The following is a 21045-nucleotide window of genomic DNA, read 5'->3' on the forward strand; positions in this document are numbered from 1 at the left end:
TCTTAAAATTATACATAAACATATTTTGGAAATAATTAATTAAAATAAAAAGAAATCTTACACTAACATAATAATATAATCCTTTAAAATATCGCACGAAAACTTAGACGCCCCTGAGATTTAATAAACGCATCAATGTTCTGGGAAATCAAAATCATCATAATTACACTCATATCCTTCCTATCCATCAGCAACATCTATCATGAAAGCATCAAATTCAAACTTTAGAAAAACACAAATAGGAGAAAATCTACAATCACTAACATGAACATAAAGAAGAACTCGCCTCCCCCCCCAAAAAAAAAGCATCTACACACACAAAGACAAGCATTTCTGTACATAAGAGTGCATATTTTAGAGCACCTGAAGAACAGTGACATGGCAAACAGTAGACCACTCAGAACAGCTTAGAAAAGAAAAGAAACGCCAGGGATTCTCATTCTCAAAGAAGCCTCAGTCTGTTCCCCATACGGCGGTAAAGCGAAGACGGTCCAACCGGCTTCCTTAGTTTCTTCTTCTTGATTACAACCAGCTTATCATAAACAACCCATGCAAAGCTAAGGAAGTGCGGCCTGTTCAACTCCTGGTTATACATTCCCCAATAGTATGGATGATAAGTAACATGATACCATGCAGATGCTTTGGCGTACTCATCATCAGCCACCTTCATCTCATAAAACCATCTTTTGACTTCCTTTCTCAGAGACCTAACTGCATGTGCAATAACTTCTGCATCTTTGTATTTCGTGAAGGATTTAGACATTTTCATTACACTTCCACTTAATATTTCAGCCTCGGTTTTTATACCATAGTGCTCCATCAAATTACTCAATTTGAAATCATACTCACCCTTGTGGAACTGTGCTTCCTCAAGAAAGTTCTCAAAGCCATCAACCTCCATTTCAACATCATAGCATTCTCTGGCCACCTCCAATGTGAACGGCTTTATATCAGAGGAAATATCCTTCACTGCTCTGTAGAGTTTTCCAATCACCCTTTTTGATTCATAATTAGGTTTGTCAGGTTTTTCCATAAAATCTGGACATTCTCGTACTTGTAGTTCTGGAGGTATTTCAGCTGGCTTCCCTGTCTTAGGAAAGTCTACAGCAATTGAAAATAGCCTTGCAAGCTCTAAGCAGGCTTTGCTTTCCGCCTTGCTTTCCTCCTTGTCAGCAAATACAGTGTGGGCATTCGCAATAACGCCTAAACTGTCATTGACCATATAATTTACAAAGTACTCTTCAACTTCCTACACCATTCAAAAGACCATTAGTTGTGCTTCATGAAAGTAAATTGTGTTAGGTGTAATGGTGCCTTGAATATATCTTCAGAAAGTATTGTAGGCTGAATATCAGAGCAATAACAAAAAAACGCAAGGTTTCTGCATAGAAATTGCCAGAAATAAAAGAATAAGGAAAACAGAAAAAAAAAGAAAAAAGAAAAGAAAAGGAGAACAAGAGATCACAAAACACAATAGTGAAATGCTAAAAGTAAGCTTGCTGAGCTGGTCTTTCAATGACCATCTACCTCCACAAAATAGATGCTTCACGAGTAAATTTAGAGTACAGAAAGCAGTTTTAAAACACTTGATTGTAGCTTGGAAAATGGTTTAAAATTAAAACCCTCTAACAGCTGTTATTTACTAAGAAACTAAATATAATACAACTTTCAATCTATAAAATAAAACTTCTAAAAGAGTTAGAATTCTTCAACTTCAGAATCTTCCATACCTTCAACAGCAGTAACCAAAGGAAATTTGTGTAATTTGACCAATCGATATAATTCTTAAAGGAGACAATTTATCTAATGTGTCCCTATTTTTCTACAATGGTGAATAATTTGACATTCATTTTCTCTAAATTGAAAAGTATTTCTCCAGTAATCTTTCTTTGGGCTTCTTGTGTTCATTTGCAACATGTCTCCAAAGAGACAACACATGGTATATTTTGAAATATCATTAAAATGTATCAGAAATGGAACAGAAGAAACCATATCAAGAAAAAGTGAAGAGCGTCCTAAGTCCACAAAAAGATTTCTACGTATGATATTAGGCATACCACAATGGCTTACTATAAAAAGCATGATGGTTGAGTAACAATACAATCTTCGTATCAATGCTGCAGATTGAAATTATTCAGTCAGACAATGAACTAGAGAGCTTCATTCAACATGTTTCATGGGAGGTACCTGAATTGAAACATCATGCTCAAGTGCAGTAGAAGGTGCAGCATCATATTCCATAGGTTGGATTTGCCGAGGCGGAATAAGTTCAGAGTCCCAGCTCACAAAGTATATGTCTCCATCCAAGTCACTACCTGAACACTCATTTGGGTGTGGTCTGAGATAAAAATGTGAATCAGATATGACAGCACTTTGACATAAACCAAAAGGAACTCAGGATATGCTCATGAACAGAGAGAGAAAAAGAAGAAATGAAATTTAATCAACCACATTTGAATGAAAAGACCTCAAAACAATTTAGTCTTAGGAGAAGGCCTCCCAAAACATCCAGTTCTTGTTCTAATTACACCAAGGTAGGTAAGTTAAATTTTGGAAATCATTTATTTTGCAGAACCTATTTTCGGATGAAGAAGACATTTACTCAGTAGACTGTAAATACTTTCAGGTTAAAAGAGGTTTTCATCTTTGTTTAGAGTTAAACAACCAGTTAGAGTTTTTATGCAAACTGTTAGATTTCTAGATACTCATAGTGCACCTCACCAAGCCTCACACAATGTGACAAATGAAATTTGATCCCTTGCGGATTCTTCTACATATTTTTTTAGTAAAAAAAGTCATACAGTGAAAAGTGTTAATAAACAGTTAAAAACCCAATAGTGATATCAAAATAGGTTGTGCATGTGGGCCAAGGCCCAGTTTGTACTCTCGAGGTTATTTGTGTGTTGTGTGCTCTGGTGAGAGTTTAAGCCCATATCTTAGGCCCATTACGTATAAGTCTACATGTGAAGGGGAGTGTTGACGAGGAAAAAGTCTTACATTGAAAGTGTTAAGAAAAATTAATGAGTTATAAGGTTGAATAATAGGCCTCCTAAGTGCCTAATCATTTTGGGATGAAATCCAGCTCAACCCAACAATATCCAATATAAATTTCAAGATCATGAATACTAAATTTCACCTAACTCAAAGAAGAAAATACCCCGGTTGCAGAATATAAGAGGGGTGATTCTGGTGACAAATGAATCTAGAGCTTGAGGGGAAAGTAGACATCCAAGATATACAAGTGTAGAGCTGTCACTATAGAAATTAAAATGTTTCTGGTTTCAATCAGATATTAAGATCCTTGCCAAAGACATTGATACGATGGAAAAAGGCATAGGCATCTGTGGTCAAGTACAAAATTTTGCATTGATGAAATACTCCTAATAGCTCAATTATTGCATCTAACACATTATAGCCAGAATGACAATATCCATTTAAAGCTACAGAAAGGAGATATCACATGAAAAGCATAAAATCAACAAGAGGAAAGAGGAAAATTAAATTCAGCCGAAGTTGAGTTCTGGTCCATCCATAAACAACTAGCCAAGACGAGAGGTCCATTCCCAATCAATAACCTTAGGATACTCCATGTTCACCTACTACCAACTCAATTTATCATGTAGAAGTCAAAACCAACGCACTTGACACATCCTGGCCCTTAACAAGAACCCCCTCCTCTCCAGGCCTCAACAGATAACCTGGCTTAGGTGTGAACAAGAAAACACAGACTAGGGCCTGAATTGCTACATGGAGAACAAAAGACAGATATGGGCTTGGGTTGCTCTTGATACCATGTAGAAGTCAAGTTCTACTCTATTTTGAAAATATTAGAAAAGTTAGGAAGCCCCAACTATTACGCTTGGGGCCATCCACACCCTTAACCAATATGGGAAAACATATTTCACTTGCTGAAAAACAGAATACTTTTTTTTAAATGAAAACAGAACACATATTTGATCAATCAAAATTCCAAATATGTTTTCAAGTGCAAGACAATCAATGATAAGACAGTAGCAAATTCAGTCAGATAATGAATTACGATTTTAGACCTGAAATTTTGAACAATGAGATTGGTTTAAAACAATTGACATACCTCTTTCCTTTCTGAGGAAAAACAACACAGTCAACCATGTGGTGAAGGTCCGGAACATTCACAGCCGTCAATATCCTGACATCCCCTGGATGAAGGCAAGGGTTTTTAGCCACAACTACTTTGCCTTCCAGCACCAAAGATCCATCACCTAGGTAGGTCTCGCTAAAGCCACACATCCCACCATTATAAAACTGCCCACAGCCAATACGGGATATATTCACGAAGACCTGCCCATAGTTCAAGGTTCGAGTCTCGTCAAGACATCCCATCATAGACCTTCCATTCCGGATGAATATTCGTGACTTAGTCCTCAGTTCTAACAGCTTTGAAGCACGAAAAGTTCTTAACATCATGGAAAGAAAAGGTTCAGAGTCAGGCATGTAACCACACATGAGCAACTCTCTAAGAATCCTAGTGTTTTCTCCAGGGGACATGACCTCAAGCGCCTCTTGAGCCTTGATGGGGTCTTTTAAAACTGCATTCAATTGATCCACTGCTTCTTGTTGCTTGATCTCAAAAACATGATCTTTAACTCCAAGTGTTGACAGCAAAGTGATTAACTGACGGTTCAGGAAACAAGGTTGGTACTTAGTCCAGCCTAAAACATCCAATTTTGTATTGTCTGATTCATATTTCGACATACTAGGTCTTAATAGTAGCTTATACTTTATTGGCATTGGCCAGACAGCCACTACTCCTTTGTACCCACCATATCTAATTTGAAAGGCAGAAGGTGTTTTACCCTTACAATTACACTTTGTCGCCACTTGCTCCGCAAAATCAGCAGAGATTCCTCCAATTCCGTCAGAGAAGGTGTACTTATCTGTCTTCTCATCATCAATAACATCATACTCATGTCTTCTAACACTTAAAGTTTCTGTCGATGAACTGAATGATTGACCAAGTCTAGCTGCATATCTAGCCACATTTCTAATCTGGCTGAAATCCCCCATCCATTCTCTGATACCAGCAGCAGTGAGGCCACTGTGCGATGCAAACATCCAAGCAGAATTTTCCCGAAGTTGGCTTGAAGAGAATGCCAGAAATTCAAATTTCTTATCACCAACGACGATGCCATTTCTCAGAATAGAAAGAAACCTCTTATACACATCAGTATGATCTTTATTACCAACCACAGAAGTTCTAAGTTGTAGATCTACTGAGCGGATTTTCTCAAATTCCTCATCAACAAGTGAAACCCGAAGAAAATTATTAATTTCTTCAGGATAATTTCGCAAAACACGGTTGGAAACATTAACCTCAGGACCACAGAAGTACACTTTGGAAGGAGTCACTTGAACTCGATAAACATAAACCAGGCCAGGTTCCAGATCAAGAGCAGCAGGCTTTGGGGGATGCCTCAAGGTTTTATAGATCCTGTACTTCTCCTGAAGATACTTTGCAGGTTGTAGGCATGAATCCGTCAACCGAAAGAAGCTCTCTAAGGCATGTTCTATGTAAGAACTTGGATATACATGAGGATTAACTAAATTGTAGAACTCATTATCAAGAGTTGGTCCCATAATGATTCCATTCTGGACTAAAGAGTTTATCTTGAACAAAGTTTTATATGGTAACTCAAGAAACCTAGGTTTAACAGTAGGGACCAGATCCAAACTGCTAGAATAAGGCAAGCCGATAATCAAATTGAAGGTCCCTTCATCTTCTTTGTAAAATACAAAGTTCTTGCCAATATCTGGGAGGTTGCATCTGTGTGGAACCTCCAAGCATAATGCAGAAGATTGTCCAATACAACAGTGAGGAGTGAAATCTATTGTCCGCACCCAATTTTCATCCGGAATGTCAAAGAAAAAATCTTTAAATGAATCCTCATATGCATTTCCTGAGATTGGAAGATTCCTCTTGTAAATCCGAGGAGCAGCTTGAACCTAGAACAGAAGATAGAGAGCTTATAAAAAAGAAACAAGAAAAAAATCCATAATGACCTAACCTTACAAAATCGATAACTGACAAACAGGGGCTTGGAAGTAAACTCTGGAATTGTGGAAAAAAAGAGCAATCAGTTACTGGTTATCAGTTTCACATAATAGTGTTGAAATAAATTATTTTCATCACATAAACCTGCATCAACTGATCTTTTTGTATAATGTAAACCTGAACTGTCAAAAAGATGTGACACTAAAAGAGAAGGAAGCTCAAAATATAAAAACGTAAGTAATAAAAAGAATCAAATACAGATGAGAATAAAAGCACATATACCTCCTGTAGATCTTTTATTCTGGAGATTAGGAAGGAAGAAAGCACAGACGGAATGGAGACTTGTTTCACTGGTATTTAGTGACTGTAGAACTCTTCTTATAGACACTTTCTAATAATCTTAAGAGAACAAAAAGGACTAAAAAGCTTATTAGAAACAAGACCAAATAAGACTCATAAAGTAATTGACTTTGACTTTTTGAAAAATACTTTTTAAAAACTAGTTTAAAATAAGTCTTCACATTGAAAATGATAGAGAAAAAAAACTTACTAAACTCAGACCGGGAACTTATAAATAAGGAACCTCTTGTGCAAAACTTTCCTAGTAAAAGATAACAACCGGGAACTTATAATATTTTTCTAACCTTTCTCGAGGATAGGGCATATATACCATAGAAACCTGTCTAGGAACAGGTAGAAATGGGTGGAGTTCATAGGAATATTTTGAAAAGATTCAGATATTTATGCATAAAAGGAACATGTTGATGGGAGATTTCTTTATTCACAATTTTCTCAATTGTGAGATGACAATAAACCTCTGAATACCAACTCAATATTCTGCTTATGCATTTCCCATTATTTCCTCCAACACCATCGCCAAGTCAGAAGAGAAATCATTTACAGGAAGTGGCCTAAGGCAGGCTAGAAGATTCAACAGTTGCAGGCGAGATAGTAAAAAAGATTATGAAGTATGATGGAAAAGCTAGTAAAACCCTACCTGCAGCTTCTTCTTTTAAATTTTTTTTTTTAAGTAACCTGTGGTATTCAGAGATAGAACAATTGCATCAGGCAAAAGAAAATATTAAGATCGCTTTGAGTAGCAAGTAATGACAAAAATCACTACGTAGAAGAAATCCCACAGGAAACAAACAAATAATTTTATCTCACTTGTAACACATTGAAGTTGACCTAAAACCTAGAAGCACACGACAAAACTAATCAAACGAAGAAAGTGAAGACAAAAAGATTTGATCAAATACAACGAAGAGTGAAAGTTGATATCTCTAAAAAGCACAAAAATTTGAACTAAAAACAAAAACACTTGGATTTGAATTGGTAAAAGAGAGTGCTGAAAACATAACAAGGTGGTGGAATTTATGAAAAGAAACAAAATACTTGGGATTTGTCAAAGGGAGAAAAATAAATGAAAATAGTAATGTAAGAAAAGAAACAGATAGCTGTTCAAAAAAGAATTCAGACTAAGAAGATTAAGAGAGGAAATTTTTTGATGTACTCCTCCAGCAGCCTCTTCTTAATAAAATCTTTGTTATCATTGTCATTATAAAAACAGAAAGAGCAAAATCTAGAAGGGAAGGAGAAGAATAAAAAAGAGTCGGTTTTGTTTAGCACATGAATCTAAGATGTAAATATAACTTTTGAACCTTATATATTAAATAGAAGTAACAAAAGTGGTAATAAAATATAACCCTTTAAATAAAGGGCTGAAGGATATAGAGACTAAAAAGAAATACTCGACAGCTAAGGATCTACTCAAAATAATTAAAGGAAAATACTACAAAACGATTTTTTTTTTTTGGGTGTAGGTTAATCTAACTTATTTTGGGATGTTCTTCGACTACAAAGTTGGAGAAAATGTTGAAGTGAAGACCACTTATAGTAAGCACCGCCTTACTAAAGTCTTATTAGGACTGAGATCCCAATCTGGGAAAGTGTTCTAATTGGGAAGGAATTCTATTCTGGGAAGAGTCCTAAACTGGGAAGTCTTCTAATTGGGTATCCCGTACTGGATATAACTCTTAGGCTATTTAATTACAGGATTCTTCCCAATTAGAACATTTTCCCAGATTGGGACTCCTTCCTGTAATCATTTGAGAGATAGTGAAGCCGAACCACTTCTTCATGTAATCACGGGATCACACCAGCTTCACGATCACTCTTAGGTTATTTAAAGGGGAATGTCCCTGGCCATTCCATCCTCACTAATCCATCCTGTAATCACTTGAGTGATAGTGAGGCTCATGTGATCCCATGGAGTAAGCACATTATTGAACCATGAAAAAATCATTTTTTGTCTCTCTTTAAACTCTACATTACGATCTCACATAGTGCAAGATCCGCTATTCTGCTGTGGGTTGATTGATTGCCTGTTCTGGTAGGCAATTGGATCTCCAACAGAAAAAAACAGCAAAAAGAATTAGAGAAGGAAGAAAAACCACAGAGAACAATTCTTATCATTTTTTTTATCCCCAAACAATAAAAACTTGGATCAGACCTAAAGATCCCATACGTGTAGAATTAGTGGCATCAAATTTCAAAGGCCGAATGGGAAGGATAGGACAGAGCGGAAGAGGAGAAGACAAAACAGATAAGAGAAATGCTGAAAGAAAGCCTGCCGCACTGTTGTTTCAGTCAACAGTTAATTCCTTATATAGATTAATAATTTTTTGAGAACAAAAAGATTGCTAAAATTAAATTGACAAAAGAGGATCGCTAAAATGGTTGGAGACGAGAGTTGTTAGGACAGCTAAAGCTAATTGGCTTAACTTCTTCCAAACGCTTTTAGCTTGGAAACTGACTTAAGACTAAGAGTTCAACTTAGAAACTAACAAACGTACTGATTATAAAAGAACTAGTACAGGACTGATTCCAAAAATATAACCAAGATAACAGAACCTGAATGAGAATGAACTTCCTATTTTGTCCGCGTGGGCAACGAAGCTGGATTTGCCAAATGCTGCCATAAAAGAGATCAAGTCTGTATTCATGTCCAGCATAAGATAGAACGAATTCCAATTTCTTAAGGCCAAACTCAAATTTCACTTTTACGTTCGTCACATTCCACAGGACAGAAAACTCATCCGCTGAAACCTGACAGCCCAAATGGAGAGTTACGCCTTCTAATGTAGACAAGAAGGTCTTTGGCTTCGGTACTATATCCCTCTCCACATATCGAACTTTGAGACCAGAGCAACCAAAACGGAGGAGATTTTGCTGAGCTTCCCTGGCAATTTTATTGGCGTCTTTGCTCTCTTTGAACTGGACGATAGCAAATGGTCTCGCATTCGGGCCCGGCCTCTTGGGTTGCCGAACCTTCACTGCGTATACAGTTCCCTCTCCTGTATGCGATTCCAAAAAATTCTTAACCTCTTCAGTAGATGCTGTCGCAGGCAGATCGGAGACCTGAATTGTCCTGGCTGACAACTTCTTCGTTGGTCGAGCTGAAAAAGCCCCAACTGTGTTACCTTCTATGCCTTTCATCCAAAAACGAGAAAAAGTAATAACAAATGAGAGATTCTTAGACAGAATCACCTTCGGCAAATGGCAGGTTGAGATTGTTCTGCAATTCACTCCAAGTACCATCTGCAAACAACCCTCTGAAGTCCATGCTCTCCTAAAAGAAAACTAACACTGCAGCAAGATAAGAGAAAAGAAGAAGAAGAATTCAAACAAAACTGCAGCAACCATTTCGGGAAAAAGTTTGCCAAGAGGTTCGGCAATCTTTACCAAGCAATCCTAGCAGAAAAGAAGAAACAAGAACCCAAATTAGAAACAGAGAACGATCTTTTGTGCACCAAAGCTGATCACTTGGCAGCGATCAAGACCTCAAACCTGAAAAATGACACTGTTAGGTGAGTAAAAACGCCAGCAACTGTGAATCGTGGTTAATCGTGATCAATAAACTCCCCCCCTCCCCCCCCCCCAAAAATAAAAATAAAAATAGGAGAGTAAAAGTAATCTCACGTCGAACACGGAGCAGGTGAATTTCCCTGGGCGTCCAATTTTAACGATCGGAAGAAAGCGCCCTCGATTTTGCATAATCTCTTTCGAAACTAAGCAGAAACCAGAAAGTCTACAAAAGCGCGTTTCAGCTCCAGGATGCATTCTAAATTATACATGGCTTAGAACACTGTAAGCAATGTCACTATGCACTGTTCTTTTTCCAAAGATTCCATTCCCGGAGTAAAGCCTCGGAAGTATGCTTCTTCGTCAAGCCATGACGTATTTTCTCCTCGTGATCTTCCATTTTCTCCTGGAAGTCAATCCAAGTCGTCGTGTCCACTTTTATTAGTGATTGGTCCTCCAAAAGAAAACGCCCTAGGACGTGGCGTGGAGCCTTTGGACTTTTAATCGCTTTCGCAATCCCATGGTACAGAGAGTACGACACGATAAGTGTACGCATCGTGAGATCTGGACCGCAGAACTTGGTCCACAGTCTTGTACGAACAAGATTCACCAATAAATCGATCTTGCCACGTTCACTCTACATCGGAATTCGGTGCATCTTCATTTCAGGAGAAGTGGACCGTAGCGCACTGAGTGGGTGGGCCCAAGTGAACTCCAAAGCAGCAAGCAAGAATGGTCCCGACGCTTTTTCGTACCATCAAAGTGGAAGCTTGGTCGCCAAGCGAAGGGGCTCTAATCACTAGCTTAATTATATATATGCCTCTTAAAATATAATACTAAAATAACAACTTTCCAAATAATGTTAAAAATCATGAAAATCTATAAAACGCTTATCTCTATAATTTACATCAAAATGATTTGAATCAACCAGAGAAGCTCACCAATAATCACCACAAGAGCAGAACCCACCTTTAAACCGATGGAACCTTGAACGATCCCTCACCACAATCTCTCGCTCATATATTTTAGAAACAAGTTTGAAGACAATGTGACAGTCCCCGCATATCCTGAGGTTCTTATATACCTGTATCAGGCCCCCTTCATTCATGCAAATCAACCCATAGGCCATAGCCAGTTTCTCACTGTGGTACAGCAAAACATTTTCCTTCTCCTCCTCACCAATATCATGCAACACAAACCAAGTCCTAGGAGCATAGCCAAGTGACTTAATCCTGATACTAATCTCATCCAGTTTAGAGTAAATCTCCTTTGATTTCAAGTGTGTCTGGTCTCCGTTCAAAAAACTATGAAGGATTCCTTCTACTTCAATGAAGCTACAACCTGGCATCTTTCTCACATCGTTTATCTTCATGGCTTCTCTAACCCGCCCCACATCTTCCCACCTCCCATAGGCTGCATATACGTTAGACATGATCACGTAGTCTCCATCACTAGCAGAACCCATCTCTCTCAGTTTTTCTGAGGCTAATTCAGCAAGCTCAATGTTACCGTAAGTATTACAAGCACCCAACAGTGTTTGCCAAAGAACTGCGTCTGGTACTAGAGGCATGGACTTTATCATCATATGAGCCTCCAGCAACCGCCCAGCTCTGCCTAAGAGGTCGACCACGCACCCGTAGTGCTTAACATTATGGATCACTCCATTACGAGTCATCTGCTTGAAAATTCGAAGTCCGTCATCCACCAGGCCGGCATGGTTGCATGCGCAAAGCGCAGCAAGATAGGTGACAGCATCAGGCTGGACACCGCTGGAGCTCATCTGGTTAAAGAGTTCAACTGCTTTCACACCCCGACCATGCATGGCAAGCCCCATGATAATAGCATTCCATGAAACTAGACTCCTGTCAACCATCTGGTTAAAAACGTCGCAGGCTAGATCAATCGACCCACATTTTGCATACATGTCAATCAGAGCATTGCAGACGCGAGTGTTAGTGTCGAACCGAGCCTCAGATATGTAGCCGTGAACAGAGTTCCCTTCACTCGCTCCACCCAACTGAGAGCATGCCGAGAGAGCCCCTATTACTGTAATTTCGTTTGGCACAACTCCGGAACCTCGCATCTGATTAAACAGAGACAAGGCATCTCTTGGTCGACTCCCTTGTGCCAACCCAGTGATCAATGCATTCCATGTGGGTACATCCCTCCTCGGCATTTCATCAAACAGCTGCTGAGCCTGGTCCAGATGCCCACATTTAGCATAGAGGTCGATTACAGTGGTCTGCAGCAATACATCAGCTTCAAAACCGAAACGAATGAACTGTCCGTGGATCTCTCTCCCCTCAAACAAACCCAACATCCGCGCACAGGCCTTGAGGGCGAATGAGCAGGTAAGAGCATCAGGCCTGCAGGCTTGCTGACACATGGAAACATAACATTCGATTGCTCGTTTCGGGTCATCTGACTGGGCGAAACCACGGATGATGGCATTCCACTCGTTGGTGTGTGGAGTTTCGATACGATGGAAGACCTCCACCGCATAACCCAGATCACCAATCGGGGAGACTGCGCAGAAATCGAGAAGTTTAATGCGGCCGAGGGAATTGTCGAAAGCTGACGAAACTATAAGGTGAGCTTGGAGTTGCTTGATGTGTTTGAGCGCTTTGCACTTGTGTAGAAAGGAATCCACCAAGGCCATACGCAATGAATGGTGCAGCCAAAGACACCGCTAAATTACCAAACCGCTTTACATTGCCCCAGTCAGATCGAGGGACGTCTGGACTCGGTACGTTTTCGCGTGGACTCGGAGGGTTAACTCAAAAATAGACAATTGTTAGGAAATATGGTCTAAGAATATTTGGGTACTTTTACCTATATAATTTTAACTTTGATTGGCTGGGTATCTTATTAGGAACTAACCTATCAGATGGGCATGGGAAAGGGTATTGCTATCTTTTTAGCCTCTCTCACTTAAATTAATATAAAGGACGCAGATTTTCTCGTACTGCTTTTCATCTTCTCATTCTTCATTTCTCTTCTTCTTACTTTTTTTATCATCTCCTATCTATCTTCCTCTATTTTGACATGGTATCAGAGCAATAGTTCAGACTTAGGAGTTCCTTGATACAAAGTTCTTCTTCTTTCTCAAGCTTTAATTCTCTCCGAGAAGGGTTTTTTTCAAAATTTATCTTATTAAGTTAGTAAAGGTTAGATCTTCCCCATTTTTCTTTCCGTAACCATCAAATTACTAGTTACTACTGCTCATTGAGCTATTTACAATGTTGTTATTGTTCAAAGAGGGTTAATTTATGAGTTTTGATATAAACTACTACCAACATCATCATCCATGTGATTGTATCACCCCTAAAATTTGGAAATGGGTGATGTTCAATTTGGTTTACCCGCTGAATGTTTGGATTAAAGTCTTAGTATAATTTTGAGAAGACAAAAGTTGCCAAAACGTGTGGAGTTGATTTGGTGCCCTAATCTTTAGTGTGTGAGGCCCACTTGATGTGCACATATGAGTTAACAAGAAAATAAAGTTTTCCTTGCTAAGTTCTTTATTCCAACATTGAGTAAAAGTTATGTTTTAGATTGTTGAGGAATATAATTATTGATTTTACGAAAATTATTGCACCTATTAAACCAATTGACGGTTCAAAGAGTAAAGAGTCTCAGTCAGTTCAGATTATTTCAGTAAAACTAAATGGAAAAAAAATTATGTAAATTGGTCCAAATTTGTACTCATGTTTTTTAAGGTAAAGAGAAAAAAGAAAAATATCTTAAGGATGATCCTCCTAGCACTAAGGATAGAAGGCTTACAGTAATCAAATTATGACGCAATTAGTACATAACATGGAGCCCAAGTTTTAGTTGCAGAACCTCTAAAGCTACGTGGACTACAGTCACCTTTATTCTATTTCAATAAAACAACCTACCAAAAGTGCATGAATTGTATGTAAAATATTTCAGTATATAGAGGTGACCGTTCAATTATTAATTATTTTATTGAAATGGAAGGGATTTTGTAGGAGATAAGTGTCTTTTATCCATTTACTACTAATGTTGATGAACTTCAGAAAGAGATAATCATATTCAAGTGGCTAGAATTCTGGATGGTCTTGAACAAGAATATGATGCAGTTTAAGCTCAATTATTGATAAATGATAATGTGTGACTCTTGAGCAAGTTCTGGATCGTGTAATTCGTACATGAGTTGTCGTAGCTCCTAAAACTGAAAAAAAAATATACTAAGACTATTGATGCAACCACCATAAATCTAAATCATTCCTATAACATATTGGAGTCCACTCATGGTCATCGAGGAACTAATAAAGTTCGTGTAAGAGACTCTTCCACTCGAGGTCGTGGTTGAGGAGAAAGAAAATGTTTTCATTATGGTCGAACAAACCATTTTTCATATTGGTGTTAAGAAAAGTTTGGTAAACCAGTGTGGATAAATTCCATCTCGACTAGGAGAGAGACTACAACCAACAATGATCCACAAGATAAAAATCAACTACTACTATAGTGCCTAGGTCAATTGACCTCCTCTACTCCTAAGGATGTTGATCTCCTTCCAATGTAAGTGTCACCATGGCAAACACAAGTATGCATTCAATGTGTTTCAATACCCCTCTTGGATCATTGATTCAAGAGCTTCTACACATATGTTAGATATTTCTACATGTTTCTAGTCTATTAACCAAGTCCTATCATACTGTTACATTAGTTTATGGTTCCCCCTCTCCGGTTCAGGGAAGGGCACCATCCATACTACCCTTCATATGTCTTTGACATTTGTTTTATTTTTTTCTTAATTTATTTTCAATCTTTTATTTATGAGTAATATTACTATATCTCCAAATTATTCTATAACTTTTTTTTCCTACCTCATCTGTGTTTTAAGGATTTGCATACAAACAAAACGATTGGTTCCGAACATGAGAAAGTTGAACTCTATTTTTGAATGATATGTCGATTGTAAAGACAATGGCATGTGCAACTCATGCATCTTCATACCTATGGAATTTTAGTTTGGGAGATCCATCACCAACTAAGCTTCGTTAATCTTTTTCTTTTTGGCCAACTAATTTTTCTTTTTGAGTGTGAATCATCTCAACAAGGGAAGCACCATCAAGCTAGTTTCACCGCGAATCTTAGTCATAATTCATTAGTATTCGAGTTGGTCCATTCTAATGTATGGGAGCCATGTAGGGTTACTAGTTTGTTTGGTTTTAAATACTTTTTGTTATTTATCGATGATTTCAGTAGGTTTACCTGGGTATATCATCTGAAGGAAAATCAGAAGTCTTTGATGCATTCTTGTAGTTCTTTTCTAAAATAAAAAATCAATTTGTACTTCAATTCATATTTTTCGCGCAGATAATGGTTTTGAATTTTTTAAATCACAAGTTTACTTCATTTTGTGAAAGTCATAGAATTACAATCAAGTTTCATGTGTTTATACCCCATAACAAAAATGGAATCACCAAAACAAAAAAAAACATCTTCTAGAAATTGCATGTACCCTATTGTTTTAGTTGAACGTTCTTAAATCATTTTGGAGTGATGTTGGTTTAACATCATACTTATTGATAAATTGAATAGTGTTGTTTGTCTTACAAGGCAACATTCCTATACATGTGTTGAAACCTTATTCCAAGGTTTTTTTTATACAACCTATAGTGTTTGGTCGTACTTGTTTTGTTTACATGTTTCATAATTCCATTAATAAATTATCTCATCGTACTGTCAAGTGTATTTTTCATCGGTATTCTCGTCGTCAAAAGGGATATAAATGTTATGATCCCATAACTTGCAAAACATATATATCTGCATATGTGACATTGTTTTTGGAAATGCTCCATTTTTCAAGTCCTTTGATCACCCTTCTTCTCAATCTAAGTCTCAGTTGGATAGTTCACTCCTTATAGTTATTACGAATGTTCTTGTCTCAGATGTCTCAAACATGGTCCTCAAGCCACTATAAGTATACAGTTGATGGTCACTTGCATTACCACCGGCCACAAAGAGTTCTCTCCCTCTCTTCTCCCTCTAGTACTTCAAGTTGTGTATGTGGACGACATTGGTTCATTTAGGAATGATTGTACTGGTATTTAGAAGGTGAAATGGGCAAGACATTTCCAAATGAAGGATTTGGAGCAGATGAAATATATGTTAAGTTGTGGAGCCTAATCAATGCCTTACACAGAATCGATACGCAGATCGACCTTCGCAATAAGGTCGTTGTAGGGGTTGGAAAGGGGGCGGGAGGCCCCGAAAGGTCCTCGATATATTGATTGTTATTTCATTAAGGGCAGTTTGGAAATTTTACTCTTGTAAAGCGGTTCCCCTATTTTCTCTTTATAATTTGTGGGGAGGGCTGAGTTGTGGCAGAGAGAGGTTAGAGAAAACTGTTAGGATTTTATTATTATCACCCAGAGAAGGATCTTGAGTTGCGGCTGAGAGAGGTTAGAGAAAACTATTAGGATTTTATTATTATCACCCAGAGAAGGATCTTGAGTTGCGACTGAGAGAGGTTAGAGAAAAACCACCTGTAAGTGTTTGCGATTTCTCTCGTAAACTATTTTGCATATTCGTAGTGGATTACTGCAACAGCGGAAGACAGAACGTAGAGTCACCTTGAGGTGAACCTGTATGAATCTTGTTTGTTTTTGTGTTTATTTTTTTTCTTCCGCGTTTATTATTATTGCTCTCGTTATTTTGGAATTAGAGCGTCTAATTCCTAACAATATATTCTAGTATTGAAGTAACCCAAAGTTAGAAAATGGTTGTTTTATCTTAGAGGAAGTATATGATGGATATGTTAGAGGAGTATGAATTGTTAGTTGCACGTCTTGTAGGGACACCTATGAAGATTAATTATGCACTTCATGATGATACGAACTCTGAACTTTGGAAGAAAACACAATATAGATGTATAGTTAGAAAGCTATTATATGTTATAGTTACCAAACCCGACATTTCCTTTATTATAGTAATGGTCAGTCACTTCATAGAATCTTCACACAAAGTATATTTAGATGTTATCCACAAAATTTTGGAGTATCTAAAAGGATCTATTGGAAAAAGATTGTGGTATAAATAACATACTAATGTTGATTTTATGGATATTCTGATGTTGACTATGTTGGGTTAGACTAAGACAGAAGCTCTAGAACTAGATACTATTGATTTGTGAGAGGAAATTTAGTGAGTTAGAGAAATAAGAAACAAAGTGTTGTGTCTCAGATCTAGTGAAAAGGAGAAATATAGAGTTTTGGCACAAACAATTAGTGAACTCACGTAGATAAAATTTGTTTTGTCTATGGTTATAAAATATGACAATTAGACTGCTATATTCATAACTAACAATCTAGTATCTTATGAAAGGATAAAACTCATTGAAGTATATTGTCATTTTATTTGTGATGTTGCCATGCAAGGAAATATTGTTACTCCTTTTGTCCAATTATCTGAACAACTAGGAGACATCTTTATAAAACCCTTTGGAAGTCGTCAGTATATGATACTATAACATGTTGGAACATTTAGATATTTATACTCCAGTTTGAGGGAGATTGTTAGAAAATATAGTCTGGCAATATTTTGGTATTTTTACCTATTTAATTTTGTCTTTGACTAGCCAAATATCTTGTTAGGAACTAGCATACAAGAGTATCTTAATATTTGGTATTTTTCTTTTCTTTTTTCTACTTTGATTTAAGTGTATTATGTAAGGATGAAGGAGAGGGGTGTTTTTTTGTTATCTTTTTAGCCCCTCCCACATAAGTTAATATAAAAGATTAGAGGCTGACTTTTTCTCCTAATCTAGTAGCATGCACATTGTTTTTCGTCTTCTCTTTCTTCCTCTCTCTTTTGCATCTTCTCCTATCTATCTTCCTTTGTTTTGACAACATGTAAATGTAAAAAGTGGTCAATTTGAAAAGGGGTAAATTGTAAGCATGAACAATGAATTTACAAATTATCAAATGAGAAAAGGGTTGTATCTTCAACCTTGGTCTTTTGATTCCATCTCTACAAGTAAACTTGGTTAGTATCTTAGATGAGCAAACAGATAGACCAAAACTTCCCTTTGTTGGTTGGCTTCGGTTTATGGCTAATAGTTTCTACTGGGTGCTTGATTAGGAAGTGGGATAAAGAGAAGCGATAGTGTTTATTTGTTGCTACTCTATTGTGAAATTTTAGCTTCTTTTGACCAACAAAGATTTTTGACATGAGTTACTCAAAATCTTTTTAGTGATTCTTCTCTTCCCAACATTCTTGGTAGTAGACGGTTGAAACGCCCACCTTTTACCTCATTTATTTGATTTTTCTCATATTTTACCAATCTTTAGTGATGAAGAATCTGTTATGCGTTCAAGTCATGAATCTGACTTGAACTAGTTGAATCATATCTTACGACATATTTTTCCTCTAAATGTCACATGTTGGCCTCACATATGCCCAATGTATCACTTATGAAAGGAGACCTTATTTTCACAAAATTACAATATGAGTCGTTGATCATGATTAGAGTGTCTAATTTATCATTAGTGATGGTATCATGCTTTTGACTTAATCATTGCTATTAATGGAGGTTTGTAATCTTGACCATTCATTTTTCATATCCAAGGATCCAAAGACGAAGCTCAAGCTATCTAATCAATTGGTAGGAGTGAGATATGAAAATAATCCAAACAATGAATAAATAACAGAGAGAAAATTGCACTAATTACTTGGGTGATTCAGGATGATCTTCCTACTTCAAAGAGGAATCCTTAAGAGTGAAAAAATCTGTCATTTTTAATGTCTATATTTTATGTGTAAGAGGATTACATGTAATACAATAATAGTGTTAATGGGAGGTGGTCATAGGGTGGCATCTAACCGATCCGGTTCACGAATAACTCAAACTCGGCTCGAATCCATCTCGGTTCGGTTCGTTTCGATAGTAATTCGAATTGAATTCGAACAGTTATTCCTATCGGTTACGGGAGTCAGTAGCGATGGGAGGTATTCGTTTCAACTTTTCATTTCGAGTGTAAAGTACTTGTTTGTATTAGTGTGCACAATGGAAAGTGTGGTGTATAGTGCATATAGATTATTTATTAAATAAAATATTTTGATATATTTGACTATCAGAAAATTTAATTAATATTAGTTAATAAATAGAATATATTAAATATAATAATAAATAAATGCTTACTTTTATATTATTAAAATTGTAATCAAATTTTAATTTTTTAATATCTAAATATGAAATAATTATACAAATATCGTACTATATAGAGTACTACACAAATATCGTAATAATAAAAATAAAAATAATACAAATATAACTCAATCACCTTTTTATTATAAAAAATTATATTTGTTCATACAAAAGTAATATATATATATATATATATATATATATATATATATATATATATATATATATTTAGTGGCATTAAAACATAATAGTCAATAATTTTGTTACATCTGAATTACTAAAACATCTTGATAATATAATACTCTTACAGATTGTACTGTAAACTCCCTCTGAGTACGTTACGTGCGACTAGAATAAATTATTAAAAATAAATAAATAAATAAATAATAAAATAAGTGAATATAATAAATCAATAAATTATTTTTTAATAACATAAGATATGTTTTAACATTAAAAACCACTAATTTAATATAATAATAATTAATTAAATATAATAAATAAATATATATTTATCAATAACATAATAAATTTTTATGTATTATTAATTAATAATATATTATCACAAAATTTAAAACCATTGATTTAATTGTTTATAACAATTTGATAATTAAACCAAAATAATTTATGAAATATTTAATTTAATAATATTTTAATTATGACTATTAAATCACTAATTTAATATAGTAATTATAAAATAAATATATTAAATAAATAAAAATAATTATTTTATAAATAAAAAAGATAAATTATTATTTTTACGACGGTTTAATTTTTCCTAACTTAGAAAAATTAAACCATCGTCTTCCCGCGCGCGTCGTCTTCCAAAGCGGCGGGAGAAAACGGCGAATGACGCAGCGGGCCAGCGGGTAACGACGAAGGAGGCGACGGGCCAACGGGCAACGGCGACGAAGACAGCGCTTTGACGGTACACCGAAAGCGAGAAGAGAGGGAGGCCGAGAGGCTCTGCGGCAGAGGTTCGGCTTCCCGTGGTCTGCGACGGAGGTCGAGAGGGAGAGGAGAGAGAAGAGAAGCCGAAGGTCGCGAGAGAGAAATTTTTTTTCTCCAAAACCTCGTTCGACAGACTCCCCAACCGCCCGAGCCCGAGATGTATTTGAGGTATGGTAAGTGAAATCAGAAATCGACCCCTCTGATTTGCCTGAAACGGGGGAAAGCGCGCCCATTTTCCCCTCACTTACACTGCGCACTAACGCGTTTCGGCCCATTTTCCCCTCACTTACGCTGCGGTCCCGGTTCCGAATCAAAGACGTCGACCGGTACGCTGGCAAGGCTTTCACCTACCGGGAAGTCGTATGAGACACCGCCAGGTTCGCCAATGCGCTGAGAAGTGTTGCGTGCCTGAAGGGAGACTCGTGGTTGTGGTCCTACCGAATGTCGCCGAGTATCCTGTGGCACTAGGAATTATGGCTGCCGGCGGAATATTTTCCTGTACGAACCTCATGGCTCAACCATCGGATATACAGAAGCAGGCGCAGGATGCCGAAGCTGCTTCGTCACCCGCAGTTCCATTCCTGACTTTATTTTGGTGTTTTTGAATGAACTGGCACTAATTCCAAAAGAAATGAGGGACGTCTATGATGGGTTTTTTTTCCTGAACCCATCATTACGCCTAAAAAACTGCAAAAGAGAGAACGATTTTTTCCGATTTTCCCCTTTTTATGTGCTTCCAAAGGAGAGCTTTTTATCTTTTTTACCAAACAAGATAATTTTATTTGGGCAATTGTAAGTTTATATTGATATTTTATTAAAAAAAATTGTGTTGATTATTGGATAAGATTAAAATTATTGAGTTCGAATTGGATTACAATTTTCGGTTCAAAGTTAGACTCGATTCGAATTCGAGTTTAAAATATTTAAATCACACTCTACGAATATAAGCAAGTTCAAACTCAACTCAACTGGATGCCACCCCTAGCAATCATCCACATTCACTATGACATGGGCAGTATACCTT

General features: G+C 36.8%; 2 protein-coding genes across 2 annotated transcripts; both read right to left on the minus strand.

Annotated features, from left to right (window-relative positions):
* Positions 1-89: 89 nt before the first annotated feature.
* On the minus strand, positions 90-10222 carry LOC137957102 (probable RNA-dependent RNA polymerase 1). Its single transcript, XM_068804813.1, has 7 exons — positions 10013-10222; positions 9776-9880; positions 9581-9679; positions 8945-9489; positions 4094-5982; positions 2188-2338; positions 90-1249 (listed from the first exon to the last, which is right to left on the minus strand). The coding sequence occupies exons 3-7, from the start codon at positions 9654-9656 to the stop codon at positions 443-445; spliced, it is 3468 nt and encodes a 1155-aa protein (XP_068660914.1). The 5' UTR covers positions 9657-9679; positions 9776-9880; positions 10013-10222; the 3' UTR covers positions 90-442.
* A 575-nt stretch (positions 10223-10797) lies between these two features.
* Positions 10798-12554, minus strand: LOC137957230 (pentatricopeptide repeat-containing protein At1g34160-like). Its single transcript, XM_068804976.1, has one exon. It carries the CDS (start codon positions 12552-12554, stop codon positions 10833-10835), a length of 1722 nt encoding a protein of 573 aa, XP_068661077.1. The 3' UTR covers positions 10798-10832.
* Positions 12555-21045: the final 8491 nt, after the last annotated feature.

The sequence above is a fragment of the Aristolochia californica genome, unplaced genomic scaffold (assembly GCF_029961685.1).
Source record: "Aristolochia californica isolate CCGP_79_NKW_82.1479 unplaced genomic scaffold, dmAriCali1.0.hap1 SCAF_2, whole genome shotgun sequence".
Taxonomy (NCBI): Eukaryota; Viridiplantae; Streptophyta; class Magnoliopsida; order Piperales; family Aristolochiaceae; genus Aristolochia; species Aristolochia californica.